Raw genomic sequence first — 13,178 nt, 5'->3', positions numbered from 1 at the left:
TTGAAATGTGATAAGGCAATGGCCAAGTTGGTCGAATGGCAATGAAGGGATAAACATTTGCAAGCATTATGTATAAAAGCAAATCTATATACCTCATACAGTGTCAGAAAGTGTGTTATTTGTTTATATATACATTTTGTACTTTCTTTACCTTAACGAATGTTCTAATGTATGATTGTGAGCAGCTAGAAATCTGTTTGACAGGTTATGTTAACATGCAGACTGTTTTAATTACTTTCTACTTTCTTCTTTACATTTTGTTATATATCAAAAGTATTGTCAAATGTACAAAAATAGTTTCCTCTCAATTGCAGTGACAGCGCCGGGAAGAATCTTAATACGATCAAATCTCTGAGGGTTTTGAGAGTTTTACGGCCACTGAAAACTATTAACAGGGTACCGAAACTCAAGGTCAGTAGCTATCTCTATTTCTGTTTGTCTGATATGTTAATTATTTACTCGGTAGTGGTTTTTAAAGTGTTCCGAACGTTACGAACAACTAAGGTTCAAGGTCAGAAGATTTTAATATACCATCGTATTTATTTTTAATACTTTATAATTCAAATACCTTGCTACACACCCTTTCTAAAAGTTGAAGCAACAGTTGTGTGATCTATTAAAGGTTTGTTACATTTTTTCATTAGTTGTTCGTTCTGTTTTTCTTTTGTCGGCATTTCACAATCATTGCTTTATAATTGAAAACTTTTTCAAAAGACGATTGATAAACTGCTTTTGACGTAGTAAAAGTCTTGACAAGAGGCCACAAAATGCAGGAATGTCGCTTTCAGAATTCTAAATTCTGCATAACGCCATTCGCCTATGTAAGTTAAATTCATGCGGCGACATGTGTTTGTTTGAAAAACACCTTGTTTTAATTATCAATTTTGTATCACCAGGCTGTATTCGACTGTGTTGTGAACTCATTGAAGAATGTGTCCAATATTCTTATTGTGTACATGCTGTTCCAATTCATTTTTGCGGTGATTGCGGTTCAGTTATTCAAGGGAAAGTTTTTCTACTGCACAGACGAGTCAAAAGAAACAAGAGAAGAATGCAAGTAAGTAATTGAGCCGTGTCATGGGAAAACCAACATAGTGGGTTTGCGACCAACATGGATCCAGACCAGCCTGCGCATCCGCGCAGTCTGTTCAGGATCCATGCTGTTCGCTAACAGTTTCTCCAATTCAAATAGGCTTTAAAAGCGAACAGCATGGATCCTGACCAGACTGCGCGGATGCGCAGGCTGGTCTGGATCCATGCTGGACGCAAACCCACTATGTTGGTTTTCTCATGGCATGGCTCATATCAGGATGCTTGCCTTTTATAATAGTGATCGCTTTATAATTGTTAACAACCGGACGTATGAATAACTGTATCCACTTATTGTGAGCTACAATATACTTTTATCTTTATCATGTATGTACGGTTGCCTTGTTCAAGAAGCATTTTCGACGTCTGAACTAGCGAAGCAGGCTGGGTTTTACGTCCGTATTTTCAAAAGAACACGAAGAGTTGTCCATACGTCATTTTGGAAGAAAAATACCTACGAGTGTTGTAGTTTTACCTTCGTTAATTGTTTTTTTAATTCGGATATTGTAGTACTGTAGTTTTGACTTCGAGTATTGCAGTTTTACCTTCGACTATTGTAGTTTAACATTCGAGTATTATAATTGTATCTTCTAGTATTGTAGTTTTACATTCGAGTATTGTAGTTTTGACTTCGAATATTGCAGTTCTACCTTCAAGTTTGATTATTTGTTTCTGGTCCTTAGTACACACATTGGAAAAACAAGTACTAATATCTACTATATCAGTAAGGTCGGGTCGTTATTCTGGCAGATATTAAACATGTACCACCGGCTAGAGCAGTCAATACCTTTTCTAACATGCTAAAACTTAAATTGACTTTGAATTTTAATGTGTTTACTTAGGGGCCAGTACTTTTCTTACGAAGATGGTCCAGATTCACCTTCGGTTGAAGACCGACAGTGGCGTCGGCAAGACTTTCACTACGACAACGTGATGTATGCCATGTTAACACTGTTTACAGTCACAACCGGAGAAGGATGGCCAGCGTATGTTATTTCAAGACTTCTCATAAATACTAATCTGCAAGAATTTCTAGTGTATTACATTACAACTGATCATCCATGAGTAAATTAGTGTTAGTCTTTTAATGTTTTAGGTCAAATTTAAGACAACTTGTTGTCTTTTTGATTCAGTATCTGTTTCTAATTGAGGTGAAGTTTTATTTAAGTCTTCAGCAAACTTATATTTGATTGTAGTGTGTTGAAGAATTCGATGGACTCTACGTTTGTAGACCAAGGTCCACAACCAAATTACCACATGGAGATGGCGGTGTTTTATGTTGTGTTTTTCATTGTCTTTCCATTCTTCTTCGTGAACATCTTCGTCGCTCTCATCATCATTACATTCCAAGAACAGGGAGAAAGTGATCTAGGCGATCAGGATTTAGATAAAAATCAAGTAAGAACAAATGGTTTCAACCACAGCTCCGTGTTGGAACCAGATTCTATATTTAGATTATCTCTATTTATGGTATTTACAGGCTGATATTGAATGCGACTAGTGCATATTAGCTAGCAGGGTTTAGTTTTGTGTACATTGGTTATGTTACAAACTTACTTTGAGATTTGTCTCTGCCACTAATTTTCAAGCTTTAAAATTGCTTAAGAGTCTGATTAGCAGCTAACATGCAAATCATTTCATAGTTTGTTTGTCAGAAATAATTGTATTATCTATTTCATTAACCATAACACCTATTTGAAGATCACCTTTGCACCTGTACTGTCAATCAGTAATCTCCGTAATCTCCGTTCGATTACGTATTTTCCAAATGAGATCCCGACAGGTACGGAAATCCGTATGCTTGTGACCACCAAAGAATAGGATACGGAGAATATGTAATTGCTCGGACATTACCGAGTTTCAGTACAGGCGCACTACCATGACGAACGACGAAACAAATGACTATTAGACTGAATGCTTTTAATTTATTTTTTGTGGAAATGTACCATCAAAACATTTCTCGCTTCTTATAAGCATTAATAATCTCTTACTCTGTACCATAATCGTTATAACTGTACTAGTTAGTCAATCGCGACAAGTGCTTTAACAGATAAGTTATACATGAAATATAAATGGAACATTTTCAGAAACAATGCATTGATTTCACGATGAATGCTAAACCATTGTGTCGCTTTATGCCAAAGAACAAAGGATCTTTCAAGTACCGGGTATGGAAATTGGTAGTTTCTCCAAAATTTGAATATTTGGTGATGACCCTTATCGCCTTAAACACCGTGGTTCTTATGATGAAGGTACGTTCATGTTTACTGTTGGTTTTTACTAATTATTTGGATAATGCTGTAAATATACAATGCTCTTAAATCTTACATTTTGTTGTAAAAAACTGTAGACATGAGTTTTGTACTCATGTATGATTGAACCTTGACATGACCGATCGAGTTGGGTTCTTTTTATCAGGATAGTGATGACAGAATTTGTGTTGAGTTTATTGTCATTGTGAACAGTTACTTATAAATTTTAATTCAATGTCAAGGAATGTCACATAAACATATATTATGACCGGAAATGAAGACATTAAACTGTAGGTGTTAGTAATAAAATACTTAATGTCTACAATATTCTGTGTAATTTTGCCTACTAAAATTTTGAATTTGATGTTATAAAGAACTGTTAAATATTTTGCAATCTGTTTTATTTTCGAGGAGGGTTTTAGTAGGACAAGCTTTTGCCATCTTTCTTGTTATACTGTCTTTAATTTGTTAGCCGTTAGTCTTGCTGTATCTGCAAACTAGAATAAATTATAAGATCAAGTTATTGGAATCATTTATGGCTCTGTATTTATTTTCAAAGTACTATGCCATTCATTTTTCAGGTTTAGGCATTTTACCCAGCAATTCTGCTTCTTGTTTCTTTTGTTACCATTCCGTTGTCTTAGAAAAGGTGTAACTCTTTCTAGATATGTGTTAAATATCCAGCATATAAATTTAAAGCAAGGTTACCATACATTCCTTTCAATTCTAGCAATCAATGTGTTGATAATTGCAAGGAAATCTTAAACTTGTACGTTATTTGCAAGTAAGTTTTCAACGTTATTATTATTACCAAAATTTGCAGGTTCATAATGCAAAATCAAGTTTATACGAAGTAAGGCTCTAAGTTTGTATCCCACATTAAACACATTGTTTACGTTCAGATGTCGTAGGGTGACTGTGTAAAACGTTATATTTATGTTGCTTCTTTTCGTAAAATCGACAAATGTGTATCTTAAGTGTCCATTTATTTCTCAATCCTTGAATTAACAATCTTTTAATTTAAAGCCCATATCAGAATTTTAGATAGACTGATTGAAATTGGTTTCAACATTTAGCGTGTAACTCCACGATACAGTCATGCTTATAACATTCGGCAAATCTGTCATCTACAATTTTCCTGGGATTTTCTTACTGATATTTTTAAAGAAACAACACATATCTGATATTTTTATCAACCCAAAACAGCAATCTTTAATATTGTCTACCCTTGAAAGTAGGTTACACAAAATTTGACAATAACAAGTGACTTTATCGAACTTAAGTCAACACCCTATGAAGCTGGATATATAATATAGTAATTATGGACTTTGCCTAGCTCGGTGGGCGCTATTTATTAACCTGTACAGATATTTTTTGTCATTAGTCAATATTATTTTCAGTCGCGAACGCTCATTGACCTTTGCTAAAGTATATAATCGTATAAGGTTTATTTCCCCACCCATCTCGTTTATTGTTTTGTTTCATGTATTAAGTAGCTATTATTGTAGATCAACAAAATAGCAGGCTTTCCTGTTGGCTGTTCTGTTATGTAATGATAAAGTTTTGTACAGGGTTGACATATTTTACAACCTCTGCTTTTGAGCAGACATTCAGATTCAGTCGATTCCTATACCTATTGTGTAACCATGAATAGTCCTAAAACTGTACATTTTGTATGGTTTGTTTCATCCTGGTTAAAAGTGTTGTTTATAGAATAGCCATATAGGAGGCCATTGTAAGCCACTCAAGCGATTGTTTTATGATTTAGATGCAGTTTATGTTTTCATATGCTTTTTTTTTTGCTTTCACTTCAATGGTCACGTGATATATGATAATTGTTCACAAATGATATTGTGTAATAATGGGGAAACTGTCTGAATTCATCATCATAGATTTTCTGTCAGTTTCAGATATGATATACATTGTATCTGCTGTTATATAATGATGCTATTAACTATTATTCATTGACTATGATACCAGTAAGACAAGTGTTTAAGTATTTCATTATCAAACAACTTCAGCTTAACATATGTGCTTATCTTTCTACGGTATACCTTATGAAATATCTAGTATACAGTAATTTCTGAAATAAATTCATGATACTTTTTACAGTTTACGATCAACTGAAGCCAGTATACGATTAAGACCTTTCAAAAGACAGAAATTACAAGTGAATATACAACAAAAATGAACTTATTTGAAAATTGAATACAAAAGATTATACACAATAAATAAGTATCTGAATGATTTACGACCAGCTCTGAGACCAATCACAGTAAATGTAAAACTAAGTTACTTTCGTCTAATGATCGGCATATCGTTTTAACTGATATTGTTTGAAAATGAAACATTTCTCACGAAATATGCAATTACTTGTATTAAACACAACACGGATATGAAAATATAACAGTACTTGCATATTTTACTATACCTTAATGATAATAATCTGTTATGTCGTAATATACAATTTATTGTTTTATAGCTATATGAGGAACCACCTTTATATCGTGACATCCTTAAATACATAAACATGGCGTGCACGATAGCATTTACCATAGAATGTGTCTTAAAATTGTTGGGTTTTGGAAGGGTAAGAGTGCTGCAGTTAATCTATTACCCACACCGTCACAGTTTTTTTCACAATTGTGGATGTTTTCTATATATTAACCGGACACGAGGTTTCTTTTGCACGTGTTATACATTGGCCTTCTTCTCGGTATTCATTTTAACACATATATACGTGCAGCATGTATTGAAAAATCCGGCGGAGAATAAATTGATTTAATACTGAGATACGTCACAGTACAATGTGGTCTGTTTCTGTTGATCACATTAATTATAAATTGTTATTTATAATTTGTATTAGATGTTGGATGATTTGTCTTACAAATCTTTATCTGAAATTCAAATACAAATATCGATAGGACTTGTTTGCATTTTAATCTGATCCATAATTCGTGTTTAGATGTGTTAATAGGTACATACCATTTGAAGAAGGCCATGTTCATATGCTGCTAGACATTTTGTTGTTGGTGGATGGGTGGGTGGGGTTTAATTGATGACAGACATTTAAAAAAAATATATAGAAGGTCGTCATAACTCGTTTCGTTCTCAAGAATTGCGTCGTCACCATTCAGGCAGTAAACCCGTAATTACAACTGGCCAGCTACGTAGGCTTCGTATGCAATCCGTGTTTTAGGAAGGAAGCTATATTTACGTCCAAAAATGGAATGGCTAATTGCCTAACGAGAATAAGTAATCACACGGAAGATGAAGGACGCCATTATGGATCCATTACTTTAGTTAAGACTCAGATATTTTAAGCAACCTGAACAACATGATAGAAATGTGTTGATAAACGCAGATTTTGAGATAATTTGTTCTGCACCCAAAATGTTGACTATGTTTACATGGTGAAGGGCGTGATGAATAAGCACCGAGGGGCACATGGGGTCTTCTTCATCATCAAAGCTGGAAAGTCACTATATGACCTATTGCTGTGTCTGTGCGATGTTAAATTCAACAGAAACGAAAATGTTTACATGCTTTCTCATTCCACTAAGTTGACACTAATTTATTTTAGCCCCATTGTGACGACATCTTCAAGCTTATTTGAAATAACCTCGAGTACGCTTCCTGGAATACCCGGTACTGGTGCCATATTAGAATGTGTGGTCGTGATCGCACTGTGGATCCCAGTAGAGGTCGAACCAATGACAAATGGGTTCTTCTAGACGATGATAGCTTTGAATATAATTCAACGCGACAGTATAACCAATGCTTGTAAAACATAGTCTTAAATCAATTTATAATCAAATATAGTTTTCCTTATATTGTTCAATTGCATAGATAGCTTAAATTTATTTCTATGACTCCAGTCTGGCCGCGTGACAATAATAGGGCCCACCGGAGCCCCATAAAACTTCGATTGATACATTCTTCTCACATTGCTTTGGCAGATAGTTTTACAAGAGAATTTATTGTAACTGACTGAAAAAAATGCCTGTTTATAATAAATACTAAGGTTTATATTCCGTAGACCTAGAAAATATATTACTGGTTATATCCAAGATAATGTTTCTGTGGTCAAATTATTTTTAATAAAAATGTTTCAAATAAGATTGTGCTATTTCTTTAATAAGGTTATTTATCTATAAATATATCATGATCAAAGTGCAATTTTTTTAGGAAAATCTCTGAAATAATTGTCACCTACGACGAGTAAATTTCGAAGAAATGTTCTTTTAAAGACGACTTTGTTGAAGAAGAGAAAATAGTATAAATAAATATAAAAATATATTAGCTCTTGTTACATTTTGATGGCGAATTTCATGAAAACGAAACGTGCGACATTTCAGAAAAAAGAATGAGTAAATGGTTTTACAAAAGACAACACTTATGTCTAACAGCTACTAAAATACATATGTATGTATGTATGTATGCGTATATAAATGGGAATGGATGGTTAATTGGATTTGCATATATATATATTTGCCTTGAAACTGAATGGAGAGTGGTTTCATTTGACAATATTAGCTAGCATATTAATTAAAGTATCACGGGTATATGATAAAATCTGTATTTATTGATAAGAAAAAGTGTTCCTTTATTCTTCTAGTATTCAGGACAAAAGATAATGAAATTAGTTGGAAAAACATTAACTGCTGTCTTATCAATTGGATTCACATGTGTTTTATACGTCCTGATTGCACAATAATGATGAAATGCCACTTAGATAACATTTTTAACACACAGATTTTACCATACAAACTGTGCCCAATCCATAAATGCTTTTATAATGAATGATTTAGTCAGAAAGATTAATATATCGTTACGAAGCATTTATGAGACATACATTAGGCGCAAGCTATTTATAGTATCAGTTTTATTGGAAATGTGTACTAACTTCTTAGCTTCTGCCTTAGTGTATCACCTTTATTGAACTAACAAATGGTGATTGGTCTGGCTCGTAGAATTTTGCACCAGCAACTTCTTCGCAAATTAATTAAGTCTAATGATGATGTTATTGTCTTTTTAATATTTTTGACTTTACCCGAATAAACAGCATATAAACTACATACAAATGATGGAAAAAAGATCATATTTCAAATTAAAAAAAACAAAACATTGTATGTTCTGAGTACGCAGTTACAAAATTTTGATTTTAACAAGATAGGTGCAAACTTCTAATAATTTTCTTCTTTTTTTCAAACACTGCTTAATGACTTAAGCAAAATTTCCAGTTGTACTTACTTTGTTTTTTTTACAATTTTTGCATCAGTTTAATAATCAGCAAGAGTTTGAGAATAAGTACCGGGAGCGGTCAACAGAGAATGGACATCCCAATATCGCTGACCAAGGGTCCTTTTATGAGAAGGTTCTCATATCAATAAATATAGTCTTCACGGTGCTATTTACCATAGAATGTATTCTAAAACTATTGGCGTTTGGAATTAAGGTTTGAATTTTGTTTGTGTAGTATAAGTATTGTATTTGTATAATCCCCTCTTCAACGTATTCCAGTACGAGCAAACCGTGCAAAAAATCATTATCTTAGTTTTATTGTCAGACAAAAAAGATATTACTTAAAGGTAGTTAAGTTTGTGGCATGTCAGTACAATGCGTCATTTTCTTTTGGGTAGAAATGCTTGGCTTTTATATGCTAATTCGCATACCGAATACGATCAATATTAAATATTTTCCGTTATTTTTGTTTGGACCACTGTCATGGACGCCAGAAACATGATTTATCATTAAAAGCATACACAATCACCACTTGGTTAAAATATGGTATGCACAGGCAATTTTATTTCATATTTGCTTTCACGTAATTTAGATAGAACTCATTTTGACCATTAAGAGCAAAGCTTTTTGTCTCTTATTTAAACTTTCGATTTAGGAGCAAAAGTGTTTAAAAGATGCGTGCATGTAATCATTTTAAGAATCCAAAATGTTCTATCAAAATACATTATTGAGATAGCGTTGGTTAATTTTCTAAAATATTCTATTTTGAATTTTCTAAATACACGAAATATTTTGAAAAGGTTAAAGAAAATGATATAACATTTTTAATATTAATATAAAATACTTACAAATATTGGTAAATTGAAATATTAATAAACGTGCAACCGCTGTTATTGGAATGTAACATAACAGGATAAAACCAAATTATTGTGTTAGATCTATAACAGAGATTAATCACAAGCATATTTTCAACAACAATTTTATTGTGTACTCACAGGTTCCCATAGGTCATGCAATAAAGAGATACTTTCACATTTGTTCTTCATTTAATTCACGTGCTTAATCACTTAATGGTACAGGAATACGTTTTCTGGGTGGCAGAAGAACTAAAAATTGAAGAATGTCAATATAATAAACTGAGTAGTACGTGTTTACTTTGTCTAAAAACATCAAATGACAAATAAATAGGGATTGCAATATGATTGATTTTGGGGAAAACAAAAGTTTGGGTCTAGTATTAATCGGAAAGAATTTATCAAATTGAGGTTTGGCTTGCCACTAACTATCAGTCATATCTCAAATCGATTCCTGGTTGCACTGTTGAGCCTGGATTTGGTATTAAGTTATGCTCCGCACACGGTATATGATTTACAGATTTGACCTTTGAGCTCCATTGTTGAGATTGATTTTTGACCTGCTGACCCGGTTAATGCTCTCTCTGCATCATCACATGGTCACCTAACTATATGTTAAATTGAAGTCTGCATCATCACATGGTCACCTAACTATATGTTAAATTGAAGTCTGCATCATCACATGGTCACCTACCTATATGTTAAGTTGAAGTCAGTACCTTGAATGGTTATTTCTGGTGCAAAGACGAACTATAACTTTGAACTATTTCTGACCATGACCATGACCTGACCCGGTTTATGTTCTGCGCATATTGTCTCATCACAACCTACCTACACACCAAATTTAAAATCAATACCTTGAGTGGTTATGTGCCGAAAAATTTGATCTACTGACCAGGTTTATGCACTGTTTCGTTTAATCTCTACATACCTATATGCAAAATTTAAAGTCAGTGCCTTCAATGATTATTAAGTAAGGCTCCGGGCATGAAATATAATGGACAAATTTAATATCTGAGCTCCATTTCTGACCTTGACCTTTGATCTACCGATCCAGTCAATGCTCTCTGCACATTGTCCAATCGTCACCTACTTATATCCAATGGTTGAAATCAGTAATTTGAATGGTTATTTAGTACTGAGGTGGACATTAAATATGACGGACAAATTTAATCTTTGTGCTCTAGTTTTGACCAATTGACCAGGTTCATGTGATCTGCACATGTTCTCATCACCACCAACCTAACCCAAGTTAAAAGTAAAAAGCGTGGACGGTTGTTTAGTTATGCTCCGGACACGCTCTATGACAGACAGGGATATGGACACATGTATGCACCGTTACATAATACTTCCGCTTTTTCTAAACGGCGTATAACGACATCCTAAACTCAAAATGGAGTAATGCACAAACGTTTTAATTTGACCGAAACAATATTTTGGTAGAATATGATTAAGCGTATCATAACGTTTATGTACTGAAAATCATAGTACATGTCCTATCCTGTTAGAAAGTATGTGTATGCCATTTTTGATATAGTATAATGTTGCCGTTTGTGCTATTTATTACTTCATATACAAACCGAGGCGCGAGGTTGTCTTTTTTAAATCAGACAGTCTGTCAAAAAACGCAACATGGCTAATATATTTTTATTGACGCCGTGTTTTTATTTCGAAGATACTAACGGTATTTATGCTATACATTTCGGCAAGGAAATGGGATTGAATATTATGTACAACTTTTACTAACATGTCGTTTTTCTTTCCGAGCTGTCATTGGTCTTTTTTCATTCCACGCTTGAAATTTGTTTGCTAGATTTTCTTACAGCTCTAAAGCATGTATTTCGCCTTATTGTTCTTCCTTCGATTGTATGAGAGAAAAGTTACATTGCAAGACAAAAGCGAGAAATGCTTAGTTTCAGCTTATAATTAGGTTATCTATTTCTTTGAATAAAGTTGTTTTAAATGTGTAATACAAATCATATATAAGATGGCCGATTTTCTTATTATCTAATCAGTAGATTTAACATTTTTAAAGTTTGCCTGGACAATAGTTTTCTTTGGCTTGTGTGCAATCTAACGTATAAGGAGGCAATTACTTGGTCTTAAATATTTAATTGATAAACCAAATTCGTTTAAGTTCCATCACGCCTATAAATTGATGTTACAACATATAAAACATCTGACCAGTTAGACAGTTGCATATGAACTTATAGAGTAAGGTCCGTAACATGAAAAGAATTTCACTTTCTAATGTTAATCAAAATATTTACACCAATAGTGTATGTATATGATATAAATAGACTTTGAGTAACTTGGGTTGTTGTCTAGAGTTGCTGACCTTGTAAAGCATTTATGTTTTAGATGTTCATTAAAAAACATGCGACTATCGCATTGAGAAAAATTTTTTATTCTGTCCCTTTAGTCACCTAAAACGGGTATTTCGTAAGTCAGTGTGAACAAAATGATACGGATACTTTCGCTAAAAATATATTTACAAAGTGCAATGAAAACGATTCGATATGTCTAACATTTGTCTATTTTATCTTGTTTGATTCGTGCTTGTAATAAGTACTTGTACATTTTAACAGAAAAATGAACATTTTTGTCATTGAAATAATAATAAATTAACAGAAATTCTTGTCTTTATTGCAGTGTGGCTTTGTGTTGTAATCATTTTCACAATCCTAGATAAACAGCTGTAGATGTAGATTTTCCCTGTGGTTTGATATCTTAGTGTGTGCATCTTGAGTGACATTTTACTCTTGATTATAATTAATTAAAACTTCGTTTAAGTAATATATATGACGTCAATATTTTACAGGATAATGTCATTACTACTATCTAGAATCTTTACAATTATTGTCATATTTTTTACGCAGTATAATGTTCTATCTTAATTAAAACTGGAATCGATAATATGGTACTTCGTTTAAGACGAACATTTAAAGTTTCAAATAAATATTGTGCCATTATTTCGTGTAATTTTGACAAGTATGGGAAAATGATAGCACGTGTATTTTTCTTTTAGAATTACTTCCGCGATGCCTGGAATATATTTGACTTTGTGACCGTGTTGGGGAGTATTCTGGACGTCATGATAAATGAATTTGGGGTAAGTAAATTTGTAATCTTGGAAGCTTATGAATGTTGTTTGTTATAACAAACTTATAGCAATATCTCCTGAGCATCTCGATGTGATCCAAGCTTCAGCTTATTAGTCTTTCCCAAATGGATGTTGTCGAATAGAAAATAGAAGTATGGAACTATATAGAAATAATACTACTAAATTTTTGTAGAAATGATAAAGTTAAATATTAAAGGAACAAAACTACAATTTTAAACACACTCGATTAAGATTTATATTTATTTCAGTGTTATTGCTAACAAGAAGGCATGCAATGATCACCTTCGACAAAACGTGCAAGATATTTTTCTTTGATAATTAGTGTTAAATACATGTAATGTTTTACAGTTCATGTATATTTTATGAAAGGTTTCCGTTTGGACTTCTTCAACAGATCTTATAGCTTTAACAAGGGCCTTCAAAATATTTTGGCATCAGAATATTAATATGGTTGTCATAGATTTATATGCCATATCTAATTCTGATTTATCTATCCTTGGTTTAAGCTTAGTCAAAGTAATATAACTTTTAAACTTGTTTGCTCCAGTGTTAAACTGCATCTTAATTATCAGTAAAAATGTCTAAAAATAAGCGATCTGGTGCTGATATTTATAC

At 32.9% G+C, this 13,178-nt stretch overlaps 1 protein-coding gene across 15 annotated transcripts in view; it reads left to right on the top strand.

Annotated features, from left to right (window-relative positions):
- LOC123546888 (voltage-dependent calcium channel type A subunit alpha-1-like) overlaps positions 1-13,178 on the top strand; it is a 363,448-nt gene that overhangs the window by 316,106 nt on the left and 34,164 nt on the right. For 13 of the 15 annotated variants that reach the window (XM_053524572.1, XM_053524565.1, XM_053524561.1 and 10 more), the window contains 7 exons: positions 315-411; positions 897-1,057; positions 1,932-2,075; positions 2,286-2,487; positions 3,177-3,341; positions 8,623-8,799; positions 12,468-12,551. In XM_053524572.1, coding sequence (XP_053380547.1) covers positions 315-411; positions 897-1,057; positions 1,932-2,075; positions 2,286-2,487; positions 3,177-3,341; positions 8,623-8,799; positions 12,468-12,551 — 1,030 coding nt within the window. Of the gene's footprint in view, positions 1-314; positions 412-896; positions 1,058-1,931; positions 2,076-2,285; positions 2,488-3,176; positions 3,342-5,823; positions 5,932-8,622; positions 8,800-12,467; positions 12,552-13,178 lie in introns of all 15 variants that reach the window. The other 2 variants (XM_053524569.1, XM_045333646.2) reach the window with 1 other exon arrangement.

This window comes from Mercenaria mercenaria, chromosome 15, assembly GCF_021730395.1.
Source record: "Mercenaria mercenaria strain notata chromosome 15, MADL_Memer_1, whole genome shotgun sequence".
Taxonomy (NCBI): domain Eukaryota; kingdom Metazoa; phylum Mollusca; class Bivalvia; order Venerida; family Veneridae; genus Mercenaria; species Mercenaria mercenaria.
The sequence above is the reverse complement of the archived record's forward strand: the minus strand, read 5'-3'. Positions and strand labels throughout refer to the sequence as shown.